The sequence below is a fragment of the Amblyomma maculatum genome, chromosome 7 (assembly GCF_055883805.1).
Source record: "Amblyomma maculatum isolate TAMU_Amacu chromosome 7, ASM5588380v1, whole genome shotgun sequence".
Lineage (NCBI taxonomy): Eukaryota > Metazoa > Arthropoda > Arachnida > Ixodida > Ixodidae > Amblyomma > Amblyomma maculatum.
The window spans coordinates 116,026,563-116,051,433 of NC_139350.1; the positions used below are offsets into that span (position 1 = coordinate 116,026,563).

Genomic DNA, 24,871 nt, shown 5'->3' on the forward strand with positions numbered 1-24,871 from the left:
TGACAGCCCTAACGGCGCAGCCGCCACAACGTTGTAACGTTCGGGATTTCCCGCCGTACAGTCCACCGCGTGCAACGCAGCCAACCGTTCAGCTAATATCAAAGATAACTGCTCTTTTATTTTTATTTATTTATTGTTACCCTCAGGGTAAGAACATTACAGACGGGAGTGGGTGGAGTGCAAGAATACAAAAAATCCACAGCATAAAAAAAGTATACAAGTAAAAAGATGTCAGCTAGCATAGTTAAGAATTGCGTAATATGCACAAGTATTATTTTGGACTCAAAAAATGTATCAGAAGATATTATTAAACAATATGTAAAAAGTATTTTCGCGGAAATGTTTAAATGTGCGGTAGTCTGATGTGAACACAGAAAAATTAAGGCAAAAATTATACAGCACTAACGAAAATTTGCAAGGTCGACATTGGTCACGGCAGACTGGAATAATGAAAAATTAGTGATGGTTGCAATAGCAGTGGGAAGACGATTCCAGTCTTTCGATGTGCGGGGTATGAATGAGTCAAGGAAACTTCTACTAGTGCATGCAGTTATGCCCACTTTGTGAATGTGGTCTATGCGAGATGACATATAAGAAGGCGGAATGAGCAGTTTATTGCGTAGGCCATCATGATAAAATAACTTATGAAAGAGGCATATACGTGCGAGTTTTCGACGAGTTGCGAGATTTAACACGTTGAGATTAGATTTCACCGTGGATACGCTGGCAGGACGGGGACAGTTAGAGAAGATGAAGCGAGCTGCGCTTTCCTGAGTCATTTCTAGCTGGTTGATAAGATCATTAGTGCATGGATCCCAAACTGACGATGCGTGTTCGAGTTGCAAACGAAGAATGGTTTTGTAGAAGAGAAGCTTAGTGTTAGCAGGGGCTGAGTGAAAGTTCCGTTTTAAGTAGCCTAACAGGCGGTTAGCTTTTTTGACAATAAATTCGACGCGAGTTTTCCAGCTAAGGTTAGATCTGATGTGAATGCCTAGGTACTTGTATGACGTTACTGATTCGAGAGCAACATTGTTAATGTGATATGCAGGTAAGTTGCCAGTCGACCTTGACTCGTCAGAATTAACATTTGTTAACATTTAGTGTCTTTTCCCACGAATTGCACCAGGAAGAGATATCGTTAATATCAGTTTGTATTGCGCGTACGTCATCATCAGTTATTATTTCACGGAAAATGGACACAATCATCGGCAAATAGATGAATTGATAAGGTAACGGGATCAGGCAGGTCATTAATGAATATAAAGAAGAGTAAGGGTCCAAGCACGGTACCTTGCGGAACACCAGAAAGGACGGGGTGTAAGCTTGAGTTATGCCATTAGCTGCTACGAACTGCTGACGTTCTGTTAGAAAGCCTTGAAGCCATTTCAGTACATTAATATGAAGTCCTATTGTGCTCAGTTTTAGTTGCGGAAGCCGATGGCAAACCTTATCAAACGCCTTAGCGAAATCTAAAAAGATGCAATGTGCAGTTGAATGACGATCAAGAATTGTATACAGCGTGTGGGTAAAAAGGACAAGTTGTGTTTCGCACGAATATGACTTGCGAAAACTATGTTGTGCATATTGAAAAAGCGAATTAGATTCTAAAAAGTTTACTATGTGTGAAAAAATTATATGTACGAGAATCTTACAGGGCATACTGGTAATTGAAATAGGGCGATAATTACATGAATGTTCGTTTCCAGATTTATGTACTGGAATCACTTTCCCTATTTTCCAGTCTGTCGGCATTGTACTATGCTCAAGAGATTGCTGGAATACTTTAGACAGAATAATCGAGGAATATAATCTCGTGCTTTTTAAAAACTTTCAGTGTATGCAATCAATTCCGGCAGCTTAAGTAGGTTCCAGGACATCAATAATTTTGGCGATTCCATCGGGGTTGATAGTGACAGGGTACAATGACAAATAACTATAAGCGCGACAAAACGGTATGTTGTTAGACAGGGATTTACTGAAGAAACTGGAGAAAACATTGTTTAAAATTCATGAGCCTTCACTGTCAAGAATAGGTTCGTCGTCGGAGCTTGTTAGAAGGAGTTTAGGCCTGTCAGCCGGATTAACAACTTTCCAAAATTTTCTAGGATTTGCTAGCAGCATATCCGGTAAAGTCTTTGTGAGAAATAGTCTTTTTTTTTTTGCATTTTTAACGGCTGAAATATAAGCATCATTTGCGGCGCGATATGATGACCAGCGAAACTGGCTGCGCGAGGTTTTAGCTAGCCGGTATAAGCGTTTCTTTCGGTTAGATAGCCGCCTAATGTGCGAGTTATACCATGGTGCCTTTGGATTATATAGATATTTCGAATAGGAATGAAACGGTTAGTATTCAGCAACCTTGTTCTTGAACAATGTCCAGTTAGCTTCAACGGGGCGTAGCTCAAATCCTTCTAGGAGCTTCGTTAGAAGGAGGCTAAGCTCGTGGTTGATTTGGTTAAAATCGGCGCGATGATAATTACGTAGTGTTTTAGTCGTCTTTGATCTTTTCTGTTTGGAGATGGTATTGTGAAAATTTAATACAAAATGATCACTCAAACCTGGTAAGAATGTTATTTTTGAGCATAATTCAGGGCTTGAACAAAGAACTAGATCTAGTATATTAGCTGTGGTATCTGTTATGCGTGTTGGTTTGTGACAATCTGCGCGAGTATGAAACACGAACATAAGTCTACAAATTTTTTAGAAGTCGAGGAACTGGAATTTATAGGAAATGCGCCATCCAGCCAGTTAATTTCAGGAAGATTAAAATCACCCAGTAAAAATATAGGTGTTTTCGGGAATCGCCTCGTTACGATGCTAATGGTGTCATGAAGCTCAGAGACAAATGTCGGTGATGAGTTCGGAGCGCGATAACAAGCCCCTAATATAATATGACGGTGGCTTAGTTTTAGATGTACCCATACAATTTCCAAAAATGTAGTGATGTTCAGAGCGAAAGATTCGATGTGTTTGTTAACGGCCATGAGGACACCACCACCTTGCCTTGCGCTCCTATCGCATCGATAGAATTGAAATTTGTTAGGCGAGTCAAGAATTTCACTGTCGCGAATGTGCCCATGAAGCCATGTCTCGGTTAGTACTAAAACATCAGCGGAACAAGAGTCAACAAGAGACGAAAGTGCAGTACATTTTTTTATAACGCTTATTATGTTAGTGAACAAGACAGACACGTGTACTGGTGGGGAGCGGCTGTAAACGTTAATCCGATTACTTTGAATTTTGCTGCTCAGAAGGCGACTGCGCTGAACTAGTAACCGGGTTATGAGAGACAGTTTGCTTTGAGGTAGTGTGTGCTGAATCTGATATGTTGTCTGTGATAGGATCGTATGTAAAGCACTTGTCAATAACTAGCTTATTGTACTTGAGCTTGAAGAATGGCAAGCCGGGTAGAGATTTGGCATATTCGATTACCCTCTTTCTGGCTTGGCTAGGGAAAAATCCTCTGTTATACGAATATTGTTATCGTTTAGCTTTGCTTTTGCTTGCGAAACTTTTCCTTTGGTCTTGTAATTCGTGAATTTCACTATAACGGGGCGGTTTCTGGAAGGGTTCTGTTGTCCGATTTTATGCGCACGGTGAATGTCCGACGAAGTTATCTCGTTATCGAGCAGGTTCAGCACTTTCGCTTCGGTTTGCTGTCATGTCTCGTTTCCATCCGCAATTCCGTGGAATAACAAGTTATCGCCCCGACTTCTGTCCTCCAGTTCGCTCAAACGCACTTGCAAAAACGCATTTTGCTTGCGAAGACTGCTGATTGTGTGTTTCATATTTTCTTTAGGATTGTCTATTTCTTCCGCTTTTCGTTCAACGTGCGCAAGCCTGCTGCCTATGTCCCGAAGAACCAATCCAATATTTTCCGGACCTTGACGGATTTCTTCTACACTCTGTTTTGGCTCCTGATTACTGGTGGTCATTGAAGCCGACTGCTCCTGCAGAAGCCTGAGGGTGTGCAGTATCTTGTCGTTTTGGGAAGTTGTTGCTTTAGTTATAGGCACGCATGGTTCTACTTTGTCCGCGGAGCTTTCTATTGCGCTAGCGGATACTTTATTTTGAGCACTGCGTGTTAAGAGGGAGGGCCGCGATTTTCTTGAACATCTCCTGACATCAGTAATAATAAACCATTGCTTAGGCCCTCGGATAATATTTCAAAGCAAACCCGTGGGCACGGGAACAGCAACAGGTAGCGATTGTCGTTCTTTTGTGCGTGTATAGAAAGACAGTTACGCACCTGTAGCAGTAGAATAGGTTGTCTGTTAGACATGGCTGAAACCGGGCTGTCCGTGTGCCCACTGAAGAGCGCAGGGCGTTGCTGTATCTTTATATCAAGCGCTGCGGAGCACGTCGATGATGATGCGGCTCGCCACGCGACGCAAGAGGCACCGGCTATTTCCAGCAGCGCCTCCGTGTCCTTTGGCAGCGCAGGGGTGTAGGCCTGTAGTGGAACGGGTCAAACTGCAGGAACAGGGCGAGCCGCAGGGACGGGTCAAGGCGCATGGACAGAATAAGCCGCAGGAAGGGGGCAGATGAAGCAGTTGGGCCGAGATTTACCACCGTGCTGAGAACCACAGTACACCAGAACGGAAAGCAGGACCTGTAGCAGTAGAATAGGTTGTCTGTCAGACATGCCTGATGCCATGAAGTCCGCGTGCCCACTGAAGAGCGCAGGGCGTTGCTGTATCTTTATATCAAGCGCTGCGGAGCACGTCGATGATGATGCGGCTCGCCACGCGACGCAAGAGGCACCAGCTATTTCCAGCAGCGCCTCCGTGTCCTTTGGCAGCGCAGGGGTGTAGGCCTGTAGTGGGACGGGTCAAACTGCAGGAACAGGGCGAGCCGCAGGGACGGGTCAAGGCGCATGGACAGAATAAGCCGCAGGAAGGGGGCCGATGAAGCAGTTGGGCCGAGATTTACCAAAGTGCTGAGAACCACAGTACACCAGAACGGAAAGCAGGACCTGTAGCAGTGGAATAGGTTGTCTGTCAGACATGCCTGATGCCATGCAGTCCGCGTGCCCACTGAAGAGCGCAGGGCGTTGCTGTATCTTTATATCAAGCGCTGCGGAGCACGTCGATGATGATGCGGCTCGCCACGCGACGCAAGAGGCACCAACTATTTCCAGCAGCGCCTCCGTGTCCTTTGGCAGCGCAGGGGTGTAGGCCTGTAGTGGAACGGGTCAAACTGCAGGAACAGGGCGAGCCGCAGCGACGGGTCAAGGCGCATGGACAGAATAAGCCGCAGGAAGGGGGCCGATGAAGCAGTTTTGCCGAGATTTACCACCGTGCTGAGAACCACAGTACACCAGAACGGAAAGCAGGACCTGTAGCAGTAGAATAGGTTGTCTGTCAGACATGCCTGATGCCATGCAGTCCGCGTGCCCACTGAAGAGCGCAGGGCGTTGCTGTATCTTTATATCAAGCGCTGCGGAGCACGTCGATGATGATGCGGCTCGCCACGCGACGCTAGAGGCACCAGCTATTTCCAGCAGCGCCTCCGTGTCCTTTGGCAGCGCAGGGGTGTAGGCCTGTAGTGGAACGGGTCAAACTGCAGGAACAGGGCGAGCCGCAGGGACGGGTCAAGGCGCATGGACAGAATAAGCCGCAGGAAGGCGGCCGATGAAGCAGTTGGGCCGAGATTTACCACCGTGCTGAGAACCACAGTACACCAGAACGGAAAGCAGGACCTGTAGCAGTAGACTAGGTTGTCTGTCAGACATGGCTGAATCCATGGTGTCCGCGTGCCCACTTGACAGAATTATGAGCGTGTTCAGGCGTGCCGACTTCACCGCATCGTTTATTTATTATTTTATTTATTTACAATATACTGCAGGCCCTTTTGTGGGCCGTAGCTGGAGTGGCAACTATAATAATATACACTAGAACACAATAATTATGGCAGCAAGGGGCAGAAAAATCGAACATTTTGTACAATAATTAAATGAAATACGTCAGTGAAACTAGCAGTATAAGGGAATTTTTTTTGTTATTTAAAACACAAATATTTAAAGCAGAAACACAATAACAGGTTAGTCAAGGGAGTCAAGACTCAATTAGATCAATCGAGCCGATTCTATTTGTTAGGTAAGGTGGCAGTCTGTTCCAGTCTTCTATAGTACTCGAAAGTTTTCCTTCCTCCCTAGCTGTTCATTCAAGGAGTCCCTCTACGAGGTCACCTCTTTGTTTTGCAGACTATATATTGCCTTCCTCCGTCTTGTACGCCTAAGTACCGCCACTCTCTCAGTGAAGTGTTTAATTGTGTTTTCTGCGGCATCCTCACTCTCTTTGGAACATTTCTGTTCCTCAAGCAGGCAACTGACGCCTCCTCCAGATTTTGAGTTGTTTCCGTTAATGACGCGTGTCCTTCAGCCTGCTTGCTCAATTATTCCAAGACCAATGTAAAATGTCCCAGATTCAGCCTTCGTTATGGAACAGGATTAGTTTCAATGTCACCGGAAAACATCCGAAGCATTTTAGACAATGGTAGTCACAAGTGGACATACCAAATGACCATTTAGATACACAAAGAAGTTCTAATCGGCAAGACAGTAATTGCTTCTTCTAATACACGACGCTGACTTCATGTAACTACTCTGAAAACGAGTGGCTTTGAGTGCATCGTCAGTTGCGCGGTGTAGTGCATTCTTTTCTGCTGAGTGCGAGCGCCAGTGCGTGGGCGTAAGAATCGTCAAGGGTTTATCTCATGGCCTAGACGTCAATCATTTCTTCGTCGGCTCTTGTTCTTACACGTGCCGATGATAGCAGTGTCTGCCAGATCGTGCTCAGAGCAGGACGCTTTGCAGTGTATTGCCGATTTCAGTGACGCTCGAGTCTGTTCACTAGCGTTATGATGCCACCGTAGCCTGTGACTGAGGCACCTTAATGTTGGACCATAATTCAATCTTCCCCTTAAAGTTTCATATTGTACTTCTCCGCTGAACGAGAACGCACACGTGGTTTGCACCACAGGATCTTGTGCATGCATTTCATTTCACGAGCTTCAGACTTTCTTGTACACTGTTTTCACGATAGAGCAAACAAAACGCAGCCTTTTTGTCTATGTTTGATGCAACTTTCCTCAATCCCTGTCGGCTATCGCCGCTTATCACAGATAAGAGCCTCTTCATACTACTCTATTGTATTAGCGACAGCACATCACGTGGGACAGAAGCCATGAGTGAAACTGCGGTTATCTTTGAAGATATCCACTGGACGCCTGTGAGCGCGCTCAGACAACACACTTGTAGTAAGCATTGAATCAGCCCGCTTTCTATGTACGCTTCTTTTTGTACCCACACTACTTTAAAAATTTACGTTTGTGGGTCTGTATTGGTCTGCTGAAAGAGAAAATGGGGAAGTGAAACTTGCTGATATATTTTCGTTTCATGCAGTGAGCCACAGTGTGTTGTAAAGGCTACCTTCTATATGACCATGCGCAACTGGACGTAGCAGTGTAAGCTACAAATATGTCTTCACACAGTGGGCTGAAATAACGAGACTCCCACTTATCAACAGCTTAGTCCTGATAGAACAGCATCCGGTACAATGTGGTAATACCTTGTCCGGGGCCAACGACCGATAGGTTCATGCAGCTCGCTCAGCGCCGCGAAACAATGTGTTTAGCTTCTTACTTCCCTACACTTATAAATAATATTATAATTCAATCCTTGTTTTAATATGCACAGGAAAACCCATACGGTCTTAGTACTGCAGCAGAAATCGAAATCGAAATGCACACGCAGGCTTTGCAGAGAAGCAGGACAAAAGAACGAACCAAAAACACATAAAATGAAATTTCGACCAACATGAGTCACCCAGAGAATGAAAACTATGAAAAAGATGTCTTTAAGAAACTGCACAAAAAGGCGTTCAGAAGAGAAAAGAAGAAAACATCGTCAGAAACAATAAACAAATAGAATCATTGAAAGCAATACAAAGGATCAGCTATGAACACACAATGTTAAGCTTAAAATATGAATAAAAACATCTTGGAGAATTATTAGAACACAGTCAAAATTAAACAGGAGGAAAAGCACAAGTCATGTAAGTACAAATGGCTTGAAAGAATAACTTATATGTGATAAAAAGCACTATTAAGGTTAAGACGCCCCGAACTTCCAATAAAAACGAAGAGTGCGCGTTTTCCAAGAAATATAATGTCAGGACAAACAGAATTAAACAGCATTTGCATCCTATTCCCAGGAGAGTGGGAATACAGAAGAGCAGAAACTTGAAATAGTCTGAATTCCCTCATGCACTTCTGCGAAACTCGGAGTAGGATGCACTCAATTATATTAGAGCACATAACGTGGCCATGAAGTGCTTTGTACAATAAAACGATATTTTCCCTGGCACGACGGCAGTTAAGTGAAGAAGATGCGACAAGTAACTATGTGTGAAGCGAGTGCTCAAAGTCATGCAGGATAAATGATGTTGAAGTAGGCATAAAAATTTGTGCTCTACTCTGTCGGCATTGTCACAGTTTGATTAGCAGGCCCATACTCCATAAGCGGAAGCATATGAACAAGTAAAACTTTATGAAAGGAAGCGGGGTGCGAAAGTCTCTCGAAAACATGCAGATGAATCCTAGTGTGAGAATAGCCCGCAGAGGTATGTGTTTAGGATGAGAGGAGAAGCCGATAGTACATTAGAGATGTATACCGAGGTCACTTATTTCATCAAACCTGGACAACGTCATAGAATTCACAAAATGAGGGTAAAGGAGGCTATGCGTTTTACGATGGTATGTGACAAGCTTATTTTTTGAAGAATTGATAGCACCACCATTCTTCGAGCGCCAATTTAGAAAGCAGATATGTCCGATTGCAACGACAAGCAATCTTGAAAAGAATGTATTACCTTGAATATATTTATATCGTCTTCATAAAACAGAAATAAGGATTGCTAAACCACGGAGGAACCGTCATCAATAACAATTGCCAGTAAAGTATTTATTACTCATAGGGGTACTAAACAAATGAGCAGTCTAGACCAAACCGCAGTAGCTTGTCGCGCTGTTTCCTGAGTCAATCACAGACCATGAGTGCATCTATGTAGTCAAAATAATGTCGATAGCATGGAAAAAGTGAGGTAAATAGCACAAACAAATATTTTACGCAAAAAAAATATGACAAAAATTACTACCACGGGTATATTCTCAGTGAAATCACTAGAATGTAACTTTGTTTTTTGTTTAGAAAACGGCCATAACGAGCATAACACGTCGATAGAATACACATGGTTGTAAGGAAACGCTGTGTTCTGTAATGGTGAAAAATGTCGAAGAGCCTTGTCTCGTGGCCAAGGCCCGAATTTATTACTTTCACCGCGGGCAGCTCAAGGCTGAACAAAGAGATGCGGGTTTCCGAAGGGAGAGGTAAACCGGCGAAAGGCAACTTTGCGTCAGCCTCCCCTCGCGCCGTCCCCTTTCCTTGTTCTCCTTCCACCTTTGCGCCCGCCGCCCTCACGCTCGCTCAAGGTTGAAAGAGGGCGACTTTCACGTGGCTGGCGCGGCGCCAAGGTACGATAGCGCCTTTCAGGTAGTTTGGTCCGGCCTCGCAGCAACGACTCGCATCCCGTTGTCAACGCGCACTGGAGCTTCGAGTTATTGAATTTGTTTTGCGTGCTTTATGAGAGTGCTGAAAACGAGCTTTTTTTTTTTCCTGTTCTGACTATTATCGTCGTTTTTATTCCCTTCAAGAGCCAAGCAAAGCTTCTGCGGAACGGTGAGTACGTTTCCGATTTAATGGCTTGAAACTTCTTGCTTGCATTGCATAACGCAACCATTCTTCTCCCAGTGGGTTTCACAACGCCGTGTTTACAAAACTTTTCCTAGGTATGCGTGCAAAGCATAATTGGGCGTGTCCACAAATATGGACATGGTTGTGCGACAGATGCTCTGGGTGTTGCAACCAACGCATGCAAGCTTCTCTTGATCACCCAGCATCAAACTTTGTAGGCACCGCATGAATGATTATTCAAAACATTTTTTTTCCGTCTCGGCACGTGGATTGTCTCGAATTGTTTGTAAAATAAAGAGAAATGTAGTTCAACAGTAATCCATATTTCAAAATCTGTTTCGTGAACTGTTGTCAGATTTTTACCTCCGGAGCTGTCAGAACGTACACAGGTGCCGGTAACTTGCGTGAATTAAATGTATCAATACTTAATGGTTGTCTGAATATTTATGTCCAGAACTTGTGGACATGCGCATCTTGTTTTGAAGTCAAAAATGTTTATGGACCTATTTTTCGGTATATCGTAACATTGCATCATGAGGACCGATATATTCGCAGGTAACTCTGGGCTTAGTTTTTGTGTGTCTGTGTGTGTGGGCATTTGTAAGATTGCATTATGACGATCGGTATTTTCGAACATGCCACCTGTAGAAGTTGGCACTTTTGTTGCTATTTTTTGTCAGAACTTAACGCATTTCTATACCAGTCATAACTACTCATACGAGCGCAGGACACATTTAAAAGCGCAGTTTCGTTACACAACAAAAGGTTAGGTCTTCCCATGAATATGTTAATATTAACCATAAAATATTCCGCAATTTATTCGTAACTGCTGTCAAACACGCTGTGGTAGCCTTAGCTTCTCGCGGGGAGTGGAAAAACATTATAGTGCGAATATCTTCGGCGCATTGGAAGGCTACTCCATTTCTATCTTATCAATATGTTCATAACATTACCTTACAATATTCCCAGGTTCAAGAAATATGAATGTGATGCCCGAGGAGGCATGGCTTTTATACTACAGAACCTACCAGCTTCGAAACAGATGAATATACTGTACCCGCGTTCGGCCATAAAGGAACTTGTATTAGACAAAGCTATCGCGACCGCCACAAGATAAAGTTTAGTGCGTTCAAGAGAGATCTCTTGGCCGCTTTTAAAATAGCTGCAGCTATCTAGTAAGCGCAGTGCAAATGGTATGTTTTCCCTTATCTTCAGGAGCTCCTCTTTAACCAAGCAGTCCGAACGTGTCTGTGTTGCCTTAAGGTAGCCGACTGATCTGAGTCCAAGGATCTCGAGTTCGATTCCCACCTCACAGGAGCTACCCGAGATGGCGCACTAAGTCATGTATGAGGCGTCACATAACTCGCCGACTAAACAATTCCAGGCCTTGTCAAATGCCACCAACCCGAGCTATGCTAGTGAATTTCGCTGAGAGGGCTTACAACGCGGACGCCTATGGTATTGCGATGGCAATACTGGGCCAGGTTTCGAGCCGTCGCGTGGTCCACGCTTGACCAGAAGAAGAGGAAGAAGAAGAATCCTGGTAACTTACGTTCTCGTGTCATACTCCCAAAGGATGAGCTTAAGTGTCCCCAATAATATAGCACCTTACACTGATAGGGGGTGATAGGGGAATAATGTAGCAGCCAAAAGAAGCTTGTACCGTTGCTATCGCAATTCAGCAAGGGTTAACCAGAGTTTTCCTCATTTGATTTCCTCAATGGAAGCTGAATGCTATCCTGTTAAAAGAGCCCACAAGCACTACAAACACCTATAACCTTATTTAGTCTCATTTCGTTTTTACTTTAAAGAGGGGATCATACTTCAGCACACATAACCCAAACGCCAGAAACTTAATCTCGATTTAGTGTGAGACAAGTGCGAGCCTCAGGGATGCAAATGGCAAATGCCGATTGCTCACTGAGCCATCACGGACCTCCCATCGCTGGCTGTGTTTACAAAGACAAGGGCTTTGAGGATGCAGTTACATCTTATTTCGCAGTCGGTAACTTTGCAAGTAGGCGAAATGTGGGCTCGCGTTTCATACCTTGCGTTCAACGCGCAGTTACATGGCACTGAAGAAACTGCATTTCCTACGTATTCCCAACATTTCCATCTCTTGGAATTGGCAAACAAGACGGTCTGCAGCAAGGACCTTTGCGTAGGGGACAGAAATATTGCTTCACTTGCAGCGTTTTGAAGCTTTCGCAGCGACTGCAAGAATTCCGCGGGCAAACGTTTTGTCGCTTTCATTACAAAACGGGAGCAGCCAGAACAAATAACGAAATACTAAAATTCGTTTGAGGCAGTTAGGTCTCTCTTGGTTCGGTAAAACGAAAGCCTTTACTGGGACTGTTTGCACTCGTTTGACGCCTTCTCAGCATTTGCTTTTTGTTTTCATTCTTTTCTTCTTTGCTTCTTCTCTCTTTTTACGATATTTTTATTGTATACATTCCGCTTTTGAACACTATACCGACGTGTTTGGCTATTTTAACGTCTAATTTACTTTCTGGCTTTAATTGACTAATTACTCCATGCACATCAACGAAGTTTTGCACACACACATTTTTTTAAAACACTCTACTTCACACGACCATACTCATAAATCAATTGATTACTCGATAGTGACAGTGTGACTCCCTCCGCGCACGCAAAAATCCTGTCCACACTCATGACCCTATGAAGGCTTTCGCCTTAATATTCCTCGGTCCTAGCTCGCTTATCATGTAGCCTCTGAGCAACGCGGCGGGATAAATTAAAGCAACAATTTCAGTAACATGTACTGTAACAGCACGCGGCTTCTTTTTCGGTTTTCATGTCAGAAATAAAACAACTGCTTATGGGGCATATTTGTTGCGAAGCACATCATGCTCCCTTAGCATATAAAGCAGTTATGTAATGCCCTAAATACTACAGCCTTGCGGGCCATCGCTTCAAAGATTAACTTGTTTGCTTGTGGCAGTATAAACTCTGCCAAGAATGCTCGTTTAACCAACTACCGTTGATTCTAAAGAAAGGCATGAAAAAAACAATTGTTGACCGGCATTTCCAGTACTTTCTGACCTTTACGGAATTGGTAAAGTACGCAAAGTACGGTCAGTGTTTATGGCTACTCAAACAAAACCGGGAGTCTTTTTTTTCTTGGGCGTTAAGGTTTTGTACAAGGCGATTATTTTGTTTGGTGAAAAGAAATTTGCCCCGTCTGGGAGGGGCAAACTATTATTGCACCCAATAAGACCCTACACTGGAAATTCCTAGTATTAGTGGAAAAAGGTACACCAATAGCATTGGCAGCTGCTATAAACTGGCTCGCTATTTGAGACGCCTTTGCGCACTACCTGCCGTCTTCTTTGCACCTAACCCTCTCCGGTTTCCTGTTTCGTTCATGTTATAGTCTAAGAAATTCGAAACTGTCAGAGTATACTGCTCACGAGGACCGGTTGGGAGTGGTTGCTATCGAGCGCAGCTAAGCTGTAACCTTGCAATTGACTTCAAGCATTTAGTTGGTTGAGGCGGGTTATGTACATGCTTCCAGTCTCGTGCAAGAAATTTATTTGCTTAGGCTACTGAGCCATATCTGCTGTGCTTAGATTTTGCACTTCGTTCAATCTATCATTGACCGACGCAAAGTTTATCGAATTTCTAACTTGAACAACCGTTTTTCTACTAGCCTACGAAGGTTTTTGTGATGCACTGATCAACAAACTTTTCGAACCTTTTTTTGCCCCAAAAATTGCTTATGTGAGTGCGTCTGGGTACGCGTGTATTGTTTCCTACTACACAGAAACTGACGTGATCAGGTCTCAAATTGGACCCAACAAAATAGAAGAAACGCTATCGATGCAGCGCAGCTTATTTCAGGTATCGGCTGGTGATGTGACGCCACTGTTCTTTTTCCGGGCTATTCTGGCCTATAAAAACATTTATTTCCTTCAAAGTATTTCAGTCTTTGTGGATACAACGCAGTAAGCTATTAATACAGATAAACTACAATTTGTTGAAGATATAAGTGATATAAGTAAATAGTTCCCCGTGTGTTGAATTGCATGTTTCCTTCTCTCCGCCTCTCCGCCCCTCCCCATACTCCCCGGTCTTATTTGATGCGGTCATCGCAGGCGTAACACAACAGCTCCCTCGACGTACGCTGCTCTTCTACTTTCTTCGATGCGTTTTGTTTGCTGGCTTGCGCGCGCTCTAAACAATGAATGCGGTCAGCATTTTTCTCCGGCAGGAAATGATCTCCATCGCCTTGCGAATCACAGATAAGCGAAAAAAAGGGCAAAAAGGAGAAAAGGAAAGCGGAACTCTGACCATTAGGGGAACACTAGATAGGACAGGAAAATTTAACGAAGCGCCACAGGTCAAATAGCTTTGCAAAAAAAATATGACTTGGAAAAATGCATGGCGGTTTCACGTGCGGCGAAATTTCGAACACAGCAGGTCCGTGCTCAGGCGCCGCTGCACCGATGCAAAATGTAGGCAGAATGAGGGGCTCCATTATCAGCTAATGCAAAGGGAGCCAACAGCTTGTAGACGCTAAGGAAAGAGAACGGGGGGGGGGGGGGGGGTCTCAGTGTTGAGTAATGTTAAATAATTTGGTGTGATTGGAGACAACTAACTGCTAGAAAGTAGAAGAAAACAACCACGTGTCGGCTGTTGGATCCGATAGAAAAACAAAAACGAAATAACAACAACAACACTGTTGGTCATGAATTGTTGTCAACTGCACCTGTGAGCTCCGAATTTCGCGTCCGAAGTAGAAACTAGACAGATTTTTTAAAGGGGCATCGAATTGCATTATACATATGACATTATCTTTTTAAGTCGTCTTGCGCGGTATGGATCCGCGTCTCAGTAGTGTTAACGAGGATCTCAAGGTGGTTCTCCACGCCTCACGCACCGCTGGAATATATAATCGGGTAGCTTTGAATGCAGCGGTATTCACAAAGAGCGTCTATTTTACATCCATTCGTTTAGATACAAGATACGTTAATGCGTGTCGAGCAACAAAGAGAGAAGGAAAAGGAAAGACTGTTACTCAGAGCTTCCGCATTGCCTTTGACTGGGTACTCCATTGAAAAACACGGGGAAAGGAAAATAAAAATTTTTACGGCATGAATATTAGCATTATTTTATTTTAGCTGCTCTCCATGATTACCGCATTTCCCGGCGTACAGCGAACACCCGTCATATTTATAGGCTTTCAAAAACGAAATTGCCATATAAGAAGAATTCTTGTATACACCTTTTCGCGGCGAGGAGGAGAATACCGCTGCGACGCTCTTTCTCTGTGGGACGCGGTGATAGCAGCGGGAGCGCCAGGGCATTTACGGGGAAAGCGCACGCGTAGAGCAGTCTTTTGCACACAGAGTGCCTTGAAAAGCCGAAAAGTGTCTAAACTGGTCAGCTGATGAGAGCGATGCGCTATCTTTAAAGATTTTGGTATTTTCTATGCTTTCTTAAATACCGCAAACCTGTTTTCTTCTTTTCGCCCCTTTCTTTCCTTCCTTTCCCTTATCTTCATTCCACCGGCCGCAGTTTAGCTGCTAAAGGTGCCGTTGCTAGAAAACTCTTTTTCTTTACTCTGTTTTTCGAATTTACAAAAAAAATCGAAGATGATTAAAAGAAGATAAAAGATTAACAGTGGTGGTGTGCGCGTGTGTCGCTCAACGCTGTTCCAGATGGAACTCTTTCAATTGCACGAAAACGAGCAGTATCTGATTTTCAATCCCCAACCGAAAGTTTTTCACCTTGGCAGCCTTCCGTGCGAGTTCCGAGTGTGCTGTGTTTGTACAGAAGGGGCAGGAAGGACTGAATACCAGTGAAACAATGGCAGCCTTTGGGCAACAAGTGCGTGATATTCCTTGCGGTATATTTGCGAGTGCCGCCTGAGAAAGGAAAACTATTTCGATGTTAAAAGTTGTGTATGAATGGTGTGTTAAGTGGGACATGGAAATCAACTTTGAAAAGTCAATTACTATGATTGTGTCGAACAAGAAAACCCCGTTAGTGCTTCCGTATTCAATTAATAACATTGAAATAAAACGTTCCGCTAGATTAAAATATTTAGGCGTTACGATTTCTCATGACTTGAACTGGAGTGATCATGTACAGATTATTTGTGGGGCAGCCCAACGAAAGCTTGGATTCCTACAGCGAAAGTTAAGAGATGCGCCACCGGCTGTCAAACTAAAAGCTTATAAATCATTGGTAAGGCCAAGTCTGGAAGACGCGAGCATAATTTGGCATCCAAACCAGAAATATCTCATAGATCTCAAGTTCCCAAGTTCCTTTGTCAACTTTATAACAATAAACTCAATTTGGATTCCGGCTTGTACTTGCGGCCGCCCGGGAGACTGTCATCTCGCACTAATCATTCCTTTGCAGTGATGTCGTATGTGCCAAGAGTTGATGTATTTAAATTTTCGTTTCTGCCTAAAACAATCATTGAATGGAACAACCTTGACCGAAGCGTATTTGAAAAAACTTGTTCTTTAGAAACTTTTGAGAAAGAGTTGGAAATTTGTTGTTCCGCTTGAATGTATATTGCCCACCCTGTAACAGCCCGGAAGGGCTAACAGTACTTGCAAATAAATAAATAAATAAATGTAGTCACCTGAGTTTTTTCAAAGTATGAAAGGACAATTTGCACTTGAAAAAAAAAGATGCTTAATAAACAGGTTATCAACTTATTACTTATTGAAACAGCGCTACAATATCTTTTGTTTTTCAAACACGCATCTCCTAAGCTTTTGCTGCCGATATTAAATAGTAATATGGCCATGGGAACAGCAACGATTTCTTGAAGTAAGCAAATCTTGCGAAGACTAATGCGCTGTATAATTCTTGATCAAAGCAACCTTCGCTGAGGTCATTATGGAACATAATTTAAGGTCCCTTTTCCATACGTATCAACTGTCCATTTTTTTCTTTCGTCTGGATGTCAGCATGACGGCAGCATCAGACAAACGAAGCTAGCGGCCAGTCAAAGAAATTGCAGGATAGCAGCTTCCGCTGTCGACAACACTCGTCGTTATTCCCCGCACATACCGGCAAGCCGGTGGTTGAGTGATGATGGCAATTATGCTGAAATCCGATTGCCTGGTAGTGAACGCTTAAACACCCCTGCTTTTCCACCCAATACAAACACCCTAGGGCAGAGTGAATGAATCTAAAATAGATAATGAATCTTAAGAATAGCACCTCAGTGGAAGCGTGAGCACTGCAACTCCTGCAGTAGCCGCACATGCAGTGAACAGTATATGAATGATCGGCTGACAAAACACATATAGCACGATTAGCATTGCTTTTACATGAAACGGCTACATTCGCTTGCTTTAATTGCTCATATTGTTGTAGTAGCCCTTCTCTAGAAATCATTCAAGGATTAAAAGTTGATCGAAAACAGTCCTGCCTTTCTTGCTTCACCGCCCTCGAAGCCATGGGCTGCGTCACCACCTCTCTGTGGCACATAAAAGTTACACAGTAATTTTAATCAGGCTTGTAGCCTTCAGCAGACCCTATCATGGGCATAACGTATGGTCAATTCTGCCCAAATGGCATGGCTGCTGCTGAAAACCTTTTTTCTTGCAACCAGGTACCTCAAAAATCAAACATTTACATGCAAAATCTCGAGAAATGCCGATGGATGTGCGCTACTTGTCGTCTGTTCCGCGGATGGGACCTCATATACCAGCATGGCGGTTGTTCTCGACTTTGTCGCTAGATTGGGCCATATACAAAACCTTTCAGCGCAAAAAAACATGCATGCACAAAGAACACCTGGAAAATTGGTGGCTACAAAGCAGAAAAGTGACATATTGTTAGTAATGTAGAAACAAAAATTGAATAAATAGTATGATGGTATAGTTCAGCAATCTAAAACAATAGTTAAGATATAGGGAAAAGAATGAGCATGATAGTTTCTGCTACCACCCTGTTTCAAAGGGGACGCTCTTATATTCAATCCATCCATCCATGCAGCGCCCATGATAAAACTATCTAAAGACGAACCTCAATTTACCTATAGGTTTGGGCAATAGAGCTTTATCGTACATGCTTGCGCGAACGCAGCCAAACAATATATGCCTGAAAACATGCAAATTATAGCACAAAAGAGATTTAGCACTTATGCCGGAAAATACTCACGCACAGTGATAGCAGCAACTCTTTATTATTGCTCAAATCCTTGTAAGAATGCTTTGTACCCGTTATAAAAAAAGATCGCCGATTTATTCCGGCTGCACTGACGCATCCACTTCGCTCTCCATAATCACTGCGCTAACCATCGCTGCATTCGGGTGCTCTGATGCACGCTGCAAAGCACAAGAAGGAAGTGGGAAATGGACACGCAGTAGCCATAAAAGAATGTTATCAATCGCAAGTGGAAAAGTGAGTCTTCTAGCCCCGGCCTTTCTTAGCTGTGTGTAAACAGCGAGGTGAGTGTAGGTCGCCATCTTTTTGCATCTCATATTACTAAAGCCCAATGTGCTTGTGAGACGACCATACTATTGTAACAGCAGAAATCGGTACTTTCCCCCGTTTCACGATAAACTTCACTTTTTAACGTCGCGCAATAAATAAATAACCCACGTGAGGAACACCGTTGTATAGGATGCGCTGCCAAAATTTTTGTGCAAACACCGCATCTTATGCACCGGAGGGTATAGCATATATCCTTCTTGCACACCTGGTTGGCGTGACTGTTTTGTGACAATCGTAAGCATCACTAAGCATAGTGATATATATCTTAGGAGATGTTTGTCGCAGTTATCTATCCGGCCCGGCAAGCGACTACGGGATATACTGATGAAATGGGAGTAAGTAAAAATGTGTGGCTTTCAGCAAAATTTTGTAAAAACTTTGCCTTGAATCTTGTGTGATCCCAATACGTTTGATGCAGGGGCACAAACAGCATATGGTCGGCTAACGCATCTAGAGAAGGAAATATGTGTACTAACGAAGAAGCATTATTCTTTTCTTTGATCACTCCCGCATGTTTGCAGCTAGGACATACGTAGCGAAATCACGTGTTCCTGGCGCTGGGCTGCCTACTCCTCTCCAATTCAGTCTAATCCCATCTAATCCAATGTAATCCAATTCAGTGTCACCTAACCCAATCTAAACAAGTCCAGTCTAATCAAATGAAGTCCAATCAAGTACAGTCCATTCCAATCAAATACAGTGCTACAAATACTGTCAAAATCAATCCAAATCTTTCCATTACAAACCTGTCTAATCGAGTTCAATACAATCCAATCCAATCTAATATAATCCAAACCAATCCTGTCCACTGCTGAGTACACGCTCACCGCTGACTAGCCTATCACCATCACTACTATCATCCTCGAGGCATCATCTGGTTGCTTCTTGATTGCCAGATGGCGCGGTAATCGCGCGGCGTCCGCCTGCTGCGGCGGTTGCTAGGCAACGGATCTGTGCCTCCCACCACGCGAAACTCCTCATTCGTGGCAAATGTAGCTTTTGCTGCATTTGCCACGAATGAGGAGTTTCGCTGCATTTGCCAGCTATTGCTGCTTGCAGCAATAGCTGGCAGCTATTGCTGCAACATGCAATAGCTGCCAGCTACGATACCCGGAATAAGCACGCACGGGTTGATGTCATTATTTCCTCTTGGTGTCCGTCTGAAGTTGCATCGACAGCATTCTACTCACTTCGTTTTCGAAACAGGAACGAAGGCAAGTTATCCATACACGCATAGCGTCCTGCATGTAGGTTGCCGCTTTTTTGTGCAGAAACTCCGTGGTTATTGCAACATTCAGCGTAGCTGCGCAACTTCAAAAGGCTCTGAACGATTCCTGTACAAGCTTTGCGTTGTGTGTATTCAGAGAGCGCCACCACTCGCCTCTTGAGAGAGTCAGCAGATTCAGTAGTAAAGCAAATAGATTGTGCACTATCATGATAAAATGATCATAAGTGTGGTCAGTTATAACTGTGAAAGTTATGTTATAGTCATAGCTCACTCAGTTAAAAACAGACCGAAGTGGGAGTTTAAGGTGGCGGTTATTAATCCGCAGAGCGTAGGTACAACAAAAGCGCACATCCTCCGTGAAGCCATGGTCTCTTCACCTCCACAAGCGCGTGGCTTGCTCATCGCCGCTGCCGCTACATTGCCGCCTTATAGAAAATTTATTTCGCCTTGGCTATGGGACATAAGGCTAATTCCTAAACGGTAGCACAGGTTACAGGAGTGTTTACTAAGCCGGAGTGAGGATGCGCTGAAACATCTATGCGCGTCGTTGGTGTACGTTAAATTATATGGCTCCTCAAACGCTTGCTCAGGGATCAGTTTTTGGTGGAGTGTCACCATCGCCAGCCCATCTACACCAACTGCAGGAAAAAGGCCCTCGTATATTTACTCTAATCAGCCTGGTCATGTGCAGTACCGGTTACATGTTCTTTCCCTTGAAATCAGCTCCATTATCCCAGGGACCTTGATGTACCTGTCCTCCATATTGCACGGATATTCCTCAGGCGTCCGATTTGTCTTAATGGTTTTAAAAGCCACATAATTGAACTGACTTGTGTTCCCTGACTCTCACAGCTGTCCTCAATTTGTTTATTATACCTCCCATCATTTCCCTTTCCGTGCGTACCTCTCTGCGCTCTCCTCAGGTTGATATATATATATATATATATATATATATATATATATATATATATATATATATATATATATATATATAGTGTTTTTTTTTCTTCCTATATTCCCTACAAAAGGTCGACGTGTCTGTACCATAGTGTGAGCCACGAGGGCGTTAGCATCCCAAGATGCTAATTGTAAGCGGCATGCAATGAAGCGCCTTCACGCAGCGATATTGCATCTTTCGTGGCAGTGTTTGTACTGTCAAGGGGCAGACACGGCCTGCATTGTTGCCCCACTTCTTGCGAGCGGCCACAATATAATTTGACTCTGACCCTGACTTTGACTTCCCAGTCTAAGTTTCTTTGACTCCTTTTTTTTTCTCGTTTTTCTGTCTGTCTGCGTTTATGTTTTGCCCGTCGAAGCATTCTAGACTGGGCAGGAGTAGTGCCCTATAGTTGTATCTTCCTTTAACTTTTTAGCGCCGCCAGCTGTGATATCCCAGCTTTCTTTGAGTGCGCAATACTCTATAGATTAAGATATTTCTTTCTCGAGTATGAAGAACGGTTTGGCAGCAACTCTGTTTGTGGAATTGCCGGCCATGCTGAGCAGAGAAAAGATTGTGTTGAAACTATGGTTACTTGTTTGTTCACTAAAAGATTCTGTAAAATTATTAGAAACAAACGAGGCAGCAGAAAACAAGCATAATATGCCACTGGTCTTGTGCTTTGTGTTATCTTTATTGTCTTCACATAAGACATGCTTATGTTCAATGTGATGCTAAGAACATGCAACAGGTAACTCATTTCGTGTCATCTCGCTGTCGTCGCACCAATAATGCTCACTCTTCGCATACTACGTCACTGGGGATGCCTCAGCGAATTTCAGAACATTATGATCCTTGCTTATGTAAACGGTCCGGTCGATGTTCGTTATAGTGCGGTATAGCACGGGGGGTTGTTGGGTGTGTTTATAAACGATTAGGTATATGACAGGCTTTATGTGATATGTGGTAGGGAGCAGTGGTATTTAACATGGCGTGTACTTGCGGCATGGTATATGACATGGTATGATATGGTGTAGTATGTTACTGCCATGGTGTGATCTGGTGTGGTATATGACGTGATATGATATGGTGTATTATGTTACTGCTATGGTGTGATCTGGTGTGGAACGGTATATATATGGTATGATGTGGCATGTTACAGTCTGGTATAGTATATTATGGTACGATGCGCTATGTTGTGTATGATAAGTGAGGTGTGCCGCAAATCAGCACATCGGCTACGAGATGCCAAAATGGGTGGCTCCCAGATAATTTTTTCCCAAATAATTCTCACCGACTGGGTATTGTATTGAGGACTGACATCGCACAGCACCGGCGTATCTTAACCCGATAGCGTTAAAGAATCCCGTTACGCAGAACACCCGGTGTCGACGTCGGTGCCGGCATTGTGCACTAAAAAATCACGGGTATGGCACTGGCAGGTGGTAGCTAGAAAATGTCATGGCTGAGCATTGGTTGTTCGTTGCTTTATATACGACTTAATGAGGCCAAATTATACCAGGAAGTTGGAAGCAGCTGCCAGCTCGGGTCGCTCGTTTTAAGTGGGAAAGTGGAATAAGAATTTCTTCTACCCACTTAAATAGCAAGTCAGGCACGCTACAGCCAAGATACGCAGTGACATTCGCACGGGTTAGATAACCTTGCCGCCTTTTATATGGTGGTTGGTTGTCTTACGCACTCCTGTCATGCACTTAAAGACTAAACTTAAGAGGTCCCCATATATATATATATTTTCTTTTTAATTTTGCCTCAATCGAAGTGAGTCCTATCGTGTCTGGTTTAGATCCCCTCACCTAAGTTTCAGTAGTCAATGGCACATCTACGGCGCCGTAGCGGCGGCTGATACACTAAACGACTGCTATGTTCCCTCTATGACCTGATCGCGGCATGTGCTTCTTGTATTCCTTTTGTGCCCCACAGAGATGGCTTTCTGATCGAGGCTACTCGGCGCAGAAAAACGCCCATGGTCTGTGCTCGTGTTTTACTTTTTTTTCTCCTCATCTGCGCAGGGGTTCAGTCGCCATGACGCTTCTAGCCGCAGTCACGACGTTGGACTGGCGCTTGTTGACAACAACGCTGATTTTCCTCGCCACTTATTACCTGGTCCGCTTCTACCACAGGGTTTCCCAATATCCCAAGGGACCGTTCCCTCTGCCTGTGGTGGGAAACCTGTTGAGTAAGGGCGGCTAATCCGCAGCATACTTCATCCCTTTGCAACTGTGACCGGTTTGCGATGGAAAAAAATTGCGCTGTTTTACTTCTCGGAAGGACGTTCGGTCCAGGCGGAGAATGTTGACTTCGCACATTTACGAGCGCGGTCTGCACTCAGAGATGCTGCGAGGTAAACTCGTCTCAGAAATAATCGTTGGCGAGATAGATAGCTATTGCGAGGTTAGATTTCAGAGAATGCCTCGACAGCACAACAAAATTATGACGTTGGGCTTTGCGTACAGCTCCCCAAATTTAGAGCGGACTTTCGCTGTGCGAAGCCTGGCATGTCGTTTTTGGAACCCTGAATATAGGCCGCTGGTGCCTGTCGTAGAATTCAGCTGCAAACTGTCCACTAATAACTTCTTTAGCCATGGAGAAGCTCCAGAAGAAAGGTGCTCGAAGAAAAAGCCGATGGTCGAGCAATGAGCAATCAGCACAATGCGTAATCGAAATTTGGGTAGTGTAGCCTTACAGTAACTTTGCCGAACCGTTCTGTAGCAAGCTTTGTGTAGCCTTTCTGGGGCTCGCGATTATAACGCGAATTTTAGCGGATAACGCGAAGTCTAATAAAAACTGCATGCCATTCAGTTCCGAATTGTTCATAGCCAGCGAAAGGGTTAAACCTTTCAGTTTTTAGCCTCTACGCTTCCTCGAGTTTCGGTTCAGAATGGACGTTTCTTTCTGCATAGCCCAAAAGAAATTCTGTAATATCGTGCGTATCTGTTTCACGCTTCTTTGGTGTTCTGGTAACTCCAGTTGTAGTACTAACGAAGTTTTTCTTCATGCCTATATAAAAACAAATCAGGGTTGTTGTCGTTTTTTATTGTATTTTCACCGTTTCTTGACAGCCCAGAATTAGTAAAATATCGCGAAAATACGTCTTTCCTTGCTGTTGATGACTAACGCTCATGCCATACAGGCAAATAAATAAAATAACTTTTAAACGCCCGCTGGTGTTCTAATGTTTAATTGAGCCTGCACGAATTCACTTTACTGCATGCAGTTCAACTTCCTGGGTGTGTTTTCGTTAATCCAAGGACTGTTTATTATTGTCTTCATCTTTAAATTAGGACTCCAAATGCGTTGCAGCAGATTACTGAACAAGGCAGGTGTATGTCTTTCATATGCTACATCTGCCATACTGAGGGTTCACACTAACGCTGTGTGGCCACAGTGAACTAACCTGGTGACTTGTATCGTACGTATTTTAGAGTTTCTTGATGATGGAAAACACTAATCTCTGCGCTGTAATTTTAGGCGATAGCGTATGCAGCTCCTTCGGTTGTAAACGCCTCGCCGTCTCTGTATAGCAGAAATTTTATTTTTTTTCTACTTCAAGAAATCTCTAAAGGTCCTCGTCACAAAGGTGTTACATAGGTAAAAAATCTTCGAGCATAAAGATACAAAAAGAAACATATAAAATAAGAAATTGGAATAAAAGAAATCAAGAAAGGGGCGATAACTGAATAGTCGAATTATAATTCGGCGGAACAACTAAACGCAAAATGCACATAATGGGAAAACATAATAAACAAATCGTATAAAAGCTATCAAAGAAAATATGCCATTCAACAAAATAAATCTGTGGCATTGCCCTCTGGATGACAGACGAGCACGCAACACGTACGCCACGAAAGATTTTTGTTTTTTCCTTTCCTGTTCTCACTTAAGATTGCAGTGTGGTAACAGTAAGTATTGCACTGTGTTTCGTAAGCCGCGAATGATTTGCTTTTATTCATTGCCTTGCTTTTGCAGAATTTCCACCAACCCATATATCCCAATAAAACTAGGCGCTCAAGATGCATTGAATACATAATGTATCAGGCCGTTCAAAATTTCCCGGACCACAGGTTTTGCATTCAAGCTTTATAATCAGGCACTGAAGGCAGCTATTAAGATATTAAGGCATGCAGAGGTGAAGATGATCCTTCTCCTTCCCTCTACACAGATTGCGAGTTTCAGGGATGTAAATATCCCACAATGTGGCTTTGGAGCAGACAGTGTGGCCTGGGAATTTTGAACTACTCAGTACATATTGCGGTATTCGAATCACCCAGCCTAAGTGTGGATACGCTGGTACCAATCTTGTTGGAGGGCACATAATGAACGTTTTGTGGTGCGTATGACCCCCTAACGTGTATTTGGGATATGTACTGATGTTATAGGAATACTAGTTTTAAATTTCAAATAACTAGAGCAATGCAAATATCGTAAAATAAAAAGACAGTGCTAAAGG

At 43.6% G+C, this 24,871-nt stretch overlaps 1 protein-coding gene across 2 annotated transcripts in view; it reads left to right on the plus strand.

Moving 5' to 3' along the window:
• The first annotated feature begins 9,563 nt into the window (after nucleotides 1-9,563).
• LOC146184503 (steroid 17-alpha-hydroxylase/17,20 lyase-like) overlaps nucleotides 9,564-24,871 on the plus strand; it is a 54,033-nt gene continuing 38,725 nt past the window's right edge. For both annotated transcript variants that reach the window (XM_084609398.1, XM_084609399.1), the window contains exons 1-2: nucleotides 9,564-9,739; nucleotides 22,434-22,600. In XM_084609398.1, the coding sequence (XP_084465524.1) occupies nucleotides 22,447-22,600 (154 nt within the window). In that variant the 5' untranslated portion in view covers nucleotides 9,564-9,739; nucleotides 22,434-22,446. The remainder of the gene's footprint in view (nucleotides 9,740-22,433; nucleotides 22,601-24,871) is intronic.